This window comes from Suillus subaureus, assembly GCF_016647635.1.
Source record: "Suillus subaureus strain MN1 chromosome Unknown BJ212scaffold_190, whole genome shotgun sequence".
Classification (NCBI taxonomy): Eukaryota; Fungi; Basidiomycota; class Agaricomycetes; order Boletales; family Suillaceae; genus Suillus; species Suillus subaureus.
Window position 1 is genome coordinate 20606 of NW_024538746.1, and position 10400 is coordinate 31005.

The window sequence follows — 10400 nt, forward strand, 5'->3', positions numbered from 1 at the left end:
CCATTGAAGAGATCCCTGATCTCCTTCCCATTCCTGATGACAACGATGAAACCTTCAACACCAAGGAAGACATTTGGACCCAAGAAAACTTTCCAGCACCCATGTGTGAAGTATCTATGTACAACTTATACGACAACAAATTCTTGGTTGAATATTCCATTGACACCTCTGAGATCTGAGTAATCGCAAACACCTCCATGGATACCCCACTCACTCCTGATGGAACTAGTCATTCTGAACAGAAACCTATGGTTAAACCCCTGCTATGGCCTGCCAAATATGCTAAAGTCAGTAACAAAGCTCAGCAGTTTGCCCTAGCTGCAGGTTTAGAACAGAAAAAGAAGACTTTTGAAGAACTCATCCCCTCCTATCTTCACGACTTTGCTGATATTTTTGCTAAAGACAGACTTAACCAGCTCCCCCCTGAACAACCTGGTATTGACCATCACATTGAAACAAAACCCAGATTCATCCCAAAAACATCAAAGATCTACCCACTCTCTATCACAGAATGAACCACCGTCAAAGTATTCATAGATGAAAATGTACAGAAAGGCTTTATTTCTGAATTGAAATCACCCCAAGCCAGTGGTTTCTTCTTTGTAGGAAAGAAAGGTGGAGATCTCAGACCCTGCCAAGACTACCAGTACATCAATGATTGGACGATCAAGAATGCTTATCTGCTCCCACTCCCCTTGTCCCTTGTAGCATGGTTGCATGGAGCAAAGTACTTCACCAAGATGGATGTATGATCCGAATACAATAATATCTGTATCCACCCTGATGATAGATGGAAAGCCATGTTTACCACTGAGTTTGGGCTCTATGAACCCAACATCATGTTTTTTGGTCTTTGCAACTCACCAGCCACTTTCCAAGTGTACATGAACCAAACATTCCAACAGGAGATCAATGAGGGATGGTTGGTGATCTATATGGATGACATCCTTATCTTTTTGAACAACCTTGATGAACATCACACATGGACCCACCATATTCTAACCAAGATACATGTGGAACAACTCTTCCTGAAACCAGAGAAGTGCACTTTTGATGCTTAAGAAGTAGAATATCTCAGTATGATTATTAGACCTGGATGTATTGCCATGGATGTTGCTAAAACTGACAGAATATGTGACTGGCCTATCCCCACCACAGTTAAAGAAACCAGATCATTCCTCAGGTTCTGCAACTTCTACCAAAACTTGATCCCCCACTACTCTGATATCACATGACCTCTTATCAATTTGACAAAGAAAAACACCACATTCCTCTGGTCTGAACCATGCCAAAACGTGTTCTCCATACTAAAAGAATGCTTCCTTAAGCAACCTGTCCTCCAAAACCCTGATCCTACCCAGCAGTTCACTGTCGCCACAGATGCCTCCCTAGTAGCCACAGGAGTGGTCCTTCTTCAGACTGATGAAAATGGTGTTTACCACCCCTGCAGTTACTTATCCCAATCCTTGAACCCCACAGAATGAAACTACCAGATCTTTGACCATGAATTATTGGCCATCATTCATGCCTTGACAGAATGGCACCACTACCTTGAAGGAAACCCTCACCCTGTCATCATATTCACCGATCACAAGAACCTTCTCTATTTTCATACCACACAAAAATTAACCTGTCGCTAAGCTAGATGGCAACTCCTCCTCTCATGCTATGATATCAAGCTCCACCATGTCCCTGGAATGAAACTTGCTGCACCCGACACTTTGTCACAGTGTGCTGACCATGCACCAACTGAATCTGATAATGAAGATATGACTCTTCTCCCTGATTCCATGTTTGTCCAACTTCTTGATCAAGAACTCATGACTATGCTTGCACACCCTGACCCTGATGATACCAACCCTATCTTTCAAGCCACATCTGATGTGCTTAATGGCCTCTGCCTTCCCCCCATGAAATCAGCTCTCTCAGATTGGACAATTAAAGAAGATATCCTGTATTATAAAGATCATGCCTACATCCACCCTGTGGGACAGCACACTATTCTCAAACAAACTCATGATCATGCCACCATGGGCCATCCCAGTCATTTCAAAACAGAAGAACTTGTCAAACGTGACTTTTGGTGGCCTTCCATGGGTACCTATATTCAGAAATACATTGAGGGTTGCGCCCTTTGTCAGCAAATGAAATCTGTTACCAACTCCACAACTCCTCCCCTCATGCTGATCCCCTCCACCACCACAATGCCCTTTGCCCAAGTCTTGGTTGATCTTATCACTGATCTCCCCCCTTGCACCAGCTTTGATTCTATCATGGTTGTGGTAGACCATGGGCTTATGAAGGGGGTAATTCTCATCCCTTGTATGAAAACCATCACCTCAGAAGGCATTGCAAAGAAGTTTTTCAAATATGTTTATTGTTGCTTCAGACTCCATGAAAAAGTCATCTCAGATTGTGGGCCACAGTTCATCTCCAAATTCTCTAAAGCTCTTGCTAAACTTTTGAAATATGACATCACTGCATCCACCACTTATCACCTACAAACCGACAGACAAACAGAACACCTTAACCAAGAATTAGAAATATACCTTCACATCTATTGCCACAATAACCCTGAAGATTGGGTAGAACACCTTTCCATATCCAAATTTGTTCACAACCACTGGAAACATGACTCCTGCAACACATCACCATTCTTCCTTATGATGGGATATGAACCCAGAGCTCTACCTCATGTCCTACCTGATTCCACTGTTCCCACCACAGAAGAATGACTCCGCCTTCTCCAAAAGATAAGAGAAGAAGCTATCTCCTGCCATGACCTGGCAAGGCAGCACATGGCTGCATGATCATACAGAAAGAAGTATCAACCATGGAAGGTCAGTGATAAGGTTTGGTTGTCAGGAAAGAACCTCATCACACAGCTGCCATCAAAGAAGCTTGCTCCAAAGTGATATGGTCCCTTTACGGTGAAAGCCATACTTTCTCCAATCACATTCACACTCCAACTACCAGAACAATGGAAGGTTCATCCCACATTCCATGCTTCTGAGCTATCCTCCTATCATAAAACCAAAATCCACAGTCCAAACTTCCATGACCCTTCCCCAGATGTCATAGATAACAAAGAAGAATATGAAATCAACACTATCCTATCACATAAAGGCATGGGTAAACGAAGACACTATCTGGTATCCTGAAAAGGATATTCCTCTGCCAGCAATGAATGGATCCCAGAAGATAACCTCAGTAACACCTCAGACATCCTCTCTGCATATAAGAAGATTCACTGATTGTAACTCCAAAAACAATGTCCTCTTTCTTCAAGAGATTACAACACTGCCTACTCCACCTTCAACATCTTACCACTGCTATGAGCCTTGCCTCTGAAAACATTACCTCCCCATCTTTGACCAAAACCACCTTATCCAGTGATTTGTCCCTCATTGATTACTTCACTATCATTGACGAAATCAAGAATAACACCCTCTTTGAATCTGCCATCACATCCCTGCAATACACCATTGAGATAGACCGACTCTTAGGAGAAACTGGAGCAATCTCTAGCAGACTCCTCATCAACATCATTAGATCCACCAGTCTCATTGAACAGACAGCTAATCTTCTTGATGATGATCGTCACAAAACCATCTTCCATCACCTTCATATATGTATCTGCAATACTGCAATCCATCTGTTGCCTTCTAGCACTAAAGAAGCTATCAGGGAGACTATCCACATCATCACTGAACAAATCACTGCAGACCCAGTCACATGACCCCCATCTCCACACATTGCAATCCCTGTCCCACTGCCAGTTCTTCCACCACCTGCCATTGAGTGTATGCATAGTGTTCTCAATCCTGCTGTTGTACCTTTCATACCAGCTTCTCCTGCTCCTACCCCCATCACACCCACTACTCGCCAATACCCCACAAGATGTAGATCATCTCAAATCAAGCAAGAACCATCTGTCTCACCCACCATTAGAAATCACAAGTGATGCTCTAGATCCCTATCACCACCACCACAGTCCTCCACTGTCACCACTGTAAAAGTAGAAACCATTGACAATGTCATGTGTTGTAACTACCATGTCACCAGCCATCATCATAAGAAGTGCCCTGACTATTATTGCTGAGTTTGCAAGGAGTATGCACCTGGTCACTTATCAGTCTTCTGTAAAGACTTGAAGGGTGAAGCAGTTATTCCATTGAGCTAGATTGATCTGGGTTTTTATGAAGCTCTCTCTTGTTGGGAGGCTGAGCAGGACGCTGTCTATCATGCCAAAGAAATAGTCAAAGACTTAAAGTGGAATATTGACATGATCACTGGATGATCATCCATCACTGAAGAGCAGGACGACCTGCTGTATTCTAACTATGACACTGACCCCATCTACTGGGCTAACCAGGATAACTAAAGTCGGTGACTTTGTTGCTAAACAAGGGGTAATGTTACAGTCAAACATACGCCCCTATTCATTTTCTCCCTTTCCTTGTATTACATCACATGCCGCATACCACCACCACTAGACTTATCCCTGCTTTGCTTATCTCTGACTCACGTTGTATTACACCACGATCACTATTGCCATCGCTAGGTGATCTATTCTTGTTATCTTTGACTTGTCTTCAATCCCACACCTGCCCTAAAGTAGCCTGCCCTAAAGCACCTACAGTTCCCTATACATATAGCCCACTCTGTACACTGTAGTTCTTCACTTAATCTTACTAGGTTTTACCTGGAACTTCCTTCACTTAAGACCTCCAATCTTAAGTCATCTGAACATCAATATTCAAGCCGAGGACACTCTCCTTGCCCTGTCTTATGACCCTTGCATTTGCAAGGTCTTGAACCAACTCTAGCTGTCGCTCTTATCAAGCTGCTATTGTCATGACTATCCTAGTTTGTAACACTTTCTGCCATCCATTGGATCTGTCATCACAGAGGTGTCAACAGTCTTAGTGGGCACTCACTCCCTACATTTAAATGGCACTGTACTTTCCCATGCAGGCACAGCCCTTGCAGCTATGATGGCAAAACAATACAGTATTCCTGTCATTATTTGCTGCAAGACATACAAGTTTGCAGAAACAATCCAGCTAGATAGTTTTTGTTAAGAACTGGTTTGCTCAAAGTGAAGAGGGGGACTGATTCTAAGGGGCTTGGCCTCAGCTCATACACTGTGCCCCTTATCCAAGTATGTGCCCTGCATTTCAGATGAAGCCCAATGATGGTCCGACAAAATCTGAAGGACTTCCAGAGGCTGGCTACTCTGGTGGAGTGCTAGAGGACTTCTGGAGGAGCATGGGAAACATCCAGAGGAGCATGGGAGAGTTCCAGAGGAATGCAGGAAGTGCTCAGGAGAGTTCCTACTCCAAAGGGAGTATAGAGACTCTTAGGTAATACTTCTACAGGAAACAGGATGGAAGGTACAGAGGACAGGATGTCCAGAGGTATGAAGGGCATAGAGGCTACATTGGACTTCATCCAATGTAGAAACAAACAGAGGTAGACTACCCTAAGGTAGAGTCAGAGAGATAGGAATTGGACCTAAGTCCAGCAAGAGGGTAAGTGCCAGAAAGGCAAAGCTCCAGCCTAGGGAATCAATCCCTAGGCCTGATGAATAGGACAGAACTTAGTTGGACCAAAGTCCAAGAGAAGATTGGGCAAGTCTAAGTTGATATTTAAACTGAGGAAACTACAGGAGTATGTATAGGGGTTATATACTAGAGAATATCTGAGGGGATCAGTAAGCAAAGGAGCAAGGCTATGTATGAGCATGTGGAAGCACATTAGTAAGTAAGATGGAACATAAGTAAATGAACTCAGAGATGAAGACTCATACAAGGATCAATAAGCAAGATGGAACAAGAGGTAACCGAAAGCCGGAAAGGTAGAGATGTCTAAATGGGGATAGGTGCAGGATATCAGACAGAAGGTGGGAATATGTCCAGAGGTAGTTATGGTTAATATCCAGAGGTCCAGAGATCTGGGGATCCAGAAGATGAGGTAGATACAGGACCAGGATATGATGAGGTGAATATAGTCCTGAATCCAAGACAAGGTGAAGTCTGGATGTCTTGCTGGATGGAGTGTGCATAGGGTGGACAGGATAGGGGGGTACAGATCAGGCTAGCAGTGGAGATCCAATGGTCTGGAGCTCAGGGGTAATTCTGCAGTGGAGCTGATCCTGCTGAGGTGTAGAGCAGATAGTGGAGGGAGAACTAGGAATGAGTTGGATATGAGGTGGGGTCCAGACATAGGCTCAGAAGGCATGGGAATATGATGGAATGTGGGTCCAGTGTGAAAGACACAACCTGACTGGATACTTGATAAAAGTACTCAGCCAGTATAATGATCAAAGCTCTGCCTAGCTGCTACACCTGCAAGCAAGAACATTCAACCCAAGGGAATCAATGGACTAGGCTCAAGCTCAAGAGATAAAATGAGTGACAGGGGAACACTTCAAGCCAATGACAGAAACTATGTTCCAGGAGCTATCTGGTGAGCTGAGAAGCTACAACTAGGAAGCTACAACTAGGGGATGCTACTAAATAACCCAAGTGAATGGGGAGCAACCAAGAACTGGAGACAAGGGGAAACTGAGTAGTGACTGTAGAGTCCTAGGTAAAGGGTAGATGATTATATAAGCAGTAAAAATGCGAACATAACCTAAGGAAAGTAACAATAAGAGAAGTGTAGTAAAAACTACCATTTGCAGGCTAGAGTCAATATGATTGTGATACCAGATTGTGGGATATGACAGTCTGACCAAGAATGAGCTTGGTATATTCCCTTGTAATCATTACCTTTCATCTTGATTTAATATTATGATCCTGTAGCACTAGCTAGTAATATATTTTTCTCCTTCCCCCTTACTTGGTCAAAAGATATGCTCACCCTCAACAAATAGCCCAATCTAGAGATCCTCAATCCACTCTATGACCTGACACCTTTTTCCAGTATCACAGCAGTTGTGACAGAAGTTGGAGTTATTCTGCCAAGCTCCACCAGCTCAATTCCACTTGTGCTCAGTTACACTGCACCGTAACATACCATACATAGTATTCACTGTGGAAATGAGAAAATGGCCTCATCTAGATAGAGTACAGATAGAAGAATCAACTGGACATGAACAAGTACATCTGCCCAGGTCCAAAAAACCTATGGACTGGCATGATTTTAGGACCCTAACCATACTCTAGTCAGATGTGATATCTGTTGTCTAGATTTAAGCCCATCAGACAAACCATTCTCAAGGTTGCATGTGGATATAGTATATGTACCACCTACATGAAAGGACAACCACATGACTCTATGAGCCTAGCATGTACATGAACATGACTGTCACAACACATGAAACAATGCATAATTTCTCAGTCAGAAAAATACACATTGATGTCTAGAAGCACAACATTGCAAGTCAGTGGAAGTCTGGACAGTATTTCAAACTTACTTGGGAGAATGGAATGGAGAGGGAAGCAAAGAGCAAAGAAAGAGTGCACTGCCACAGGGCCAGTACTTAAAGGATGCCAAGCAGGTTTCACACATGATAAGACAAGGCAGCCAGTCAAGGCCCTAGGAATAGTCATCCCAATAATGTAAGCATTTTCCCATGACATATTTTTTACAGAAAAAATGAGACATTTATGTCTGACAAAACCCTTTTCCCACTAACCTTGGGAGTCAGGGAACCAACTCATTCTGCAAATTTCCCACAGGAGCTTTTTCCTGATGTAACCATAATACCAACTAATTATCTGAGACTGGAGGGAAGAACTCTCACCAGATGAGATGCAACTGTGAAAGGAAAGGCTATGGACCCAGCACTTACAGTGGCTCAAAAAAGTGTCTCAATGTTTGTGACTTTTCATGTAATTGCTGTATTATGAGCCAGGGTGTGAGAATATGACTAAGCCATAGGGAGGTGTGGGAAAGCTCTGCTTCCAAGCTTCATGTTTGATTCCTATAGCATGGGAAGATTATGTCATCAAGTGAAGATATGGTTAATTTAATTTGGTGACTCATTAAGACACTTTTTTGACTTTTAGTTTGGCTAACACAATCTCTATGATTCTAGTACTTGGTGCTTCCTTCTGTTGCTCTAATTACTTCCACCACTCTTCTATGCATACTATCTATCAATTTGAGGCATTCCTCATCAACAATCTTGCCCCACTCTGCTGCAACTCTCTCCCACAGCTAAAATAACCCCTATTGAGGATCTTGATTGACTGCAAGTGATATCTTGAGTAATTACCAGGGCTGTTCAATAGGGTTGAGGTCTAAACTGGACTTGCCATGATAGCACACTGATACCATAGTTTTCAAACCATTTTATGGTCAACTTGAAGTATGCTTAGGGACATTGTCTTGATAGAAGGTAACATCTTATTCAATAATTCTTGATTCTTGCATGCTTCTGAGCAGATAGTTTTCCAAAATTGAAATATGCTACTCTGCATCCATCCTCCCCCCCACCTCACAGAGAGTTCCTACTCCATTCCACCTCATACAACACCATACCATCAAGTTTCCTACTTTACATACTTTAGTGTTTTCTTGACTTTTCTTTCTTCTAGTAGTTCTTCTGCCTTCCATCACATGTATTCCTAGCCACCTGACCCCATCCTATTGATTTTGTCTCATCTGACCAGGTAGTCCTATTCCAGTCCTCAACAATCCAATATTGAGGCTTTAAAGCCAAGGCTGGTCTCCTTCTCCTATAGGCTGAAGACAGGAAAGGTTTTTTCTGCCTGTTTACAACTTTAAGATTGGCTGCCTTAGGAGTATCCTTGACTATTTGAGTGGAGAGAGCAGTGTAGATGATTGTAATTAATCAATTTGGTGACTTGAGTAGTATTGGCAGCCTGCCTAGTTGGAATATTATGAACAAGAGATTTTTTGTTATATGGTGTAAGCTTGAAAGGACAATCTAGTTTGATATTTTTCTTATCTGGCATGACTTTTTTATGATCCTAATGAGAGTAACCCTGCTCAGACCAGTTTTGGTAGCAATCTGCCTGGTGTACAGATTAGAAGAGCTGAGGATAATAATAGGGGCTATTTTAGCTGTGGAGAGAGTTGCAGCAGAGTGGGGCAAGATTGTTGATGAGGAATGCCTCAAATTGATAGATAGTATGCATAGAAGAGTGGTGGAAGTAATTAGAGCAACAGAAGGAAGCACCAAGTACTAGAATCATAGAGATTGTGTTAGCCAAACTAAAAGTCAAAAAAGTGTCTTAATGAGTCACCAAATTAAATTAACCATATCTTCACTTGATGACATAATCTTCCCATGCTATAGGAATCAAACATGAAGCTTGGAAGCAGAGCTTTCCCACACCTCCCTATGGCTTAGTCATATTCTCACACCCTGGCTCATAATACAGCAATTACATGAAAAGTCACAAACATTGAGACACTTTTTTGAGTCACTGTATCACACCACTTCATTCCCTCTGTATAAATACAATGTCAACCTCCACCCAACAACAAGCTGATAGAGTACTCATTTCCATTGATACATAGCCAGAACCCATATTTACATATGATAGATTAGTCAGAAGTAAGCCCCCCGCGAAATGGCTATGTCCTACTAGTACATGGGGTCTTCGACCCCAAAGGACAAAAAACTGTATTTAAAAACAAAAACAAAAAAACAAAAAAAAGCACATAGAGCAACTACACCAACGAGTGTAAGTGCATCGACGCCCCGGTAGAGGGCAGCCGCTGGTGACTGTAATGGTGGGAGAAGAGCAGACACTTCTGCCTCCGTGGTATTCCCAATTGCGCAATGAGCGGAACGAGCAGCTCGCTGCAAGGAAATTGGCTGATAACTCCGGAATGCACACGCGGTGCGGAGCATACTCCCCCTTGACAGGAAGGTTAAAGAGCCTTTCATCTTCACATTGACCAAGGACAACGGAATTGAACTCCAATGTTGGGTCGCGACAGTTTTGTGATCTTGAACACAAAACTATCATTCCCCCCTTTCTGGGAGGATCTGTAACGTGCAAGTGACATCGCGGATTGGAAATTTACGTGGTCGATGTGTGCACCGTGTGCTCCGCTGGCGTAAATCGGAGTTGGCGGGGTTGGATTCACGTTGAGCAAGGAGCTCACGAACGCACGCGGATTCATGTATCCTTTCATTCTGGACGCAGTAACACATTGCGCAGAACGAGAGCAATGCGAGGGCTGACTACGAATATACGGTGCAGGTCGGGGCAGCCGCGTCCTGAACCTTCCCACAAACCAAATGCGTTGTCCGTGATGATAAATTCTTCCCCTTCCGCAGCTTCCCAGATACTGAAGAAGTAGTTGTTCGCATGAGTGTGGTAAGTGTAAGCTGGGAAGTTTTCAAGACCAGGTGGGATGTACGATTCAGTCATCATTTTTTGGAGACCTTCTTCGCCGTACTTCTCCACGAG

At 43.2% G+C, this 10400-nt stretch overlaps 1 protein-coding gene across 1 annotated transcript; it reads right to left on the minus strand.

The window, feature by feature from the left end:
- Positions 1–10035: 10035 nt before the first annotated feature.
- On the minus strand, positions 10036–10400 carry BJ212DRAFT_267950 (uncharacterized protein). Its single transcript, XM_041342791.1, has one exon. It carries the CDS (start codon positions 10362–10364, stop codon positions 10119–10121), a length of 246 nt encoding a protein of 81 aa, XP_041185555.1. The 5' UTR covers positions 10365–10400; the 3' UTR covers positions 10036–10118.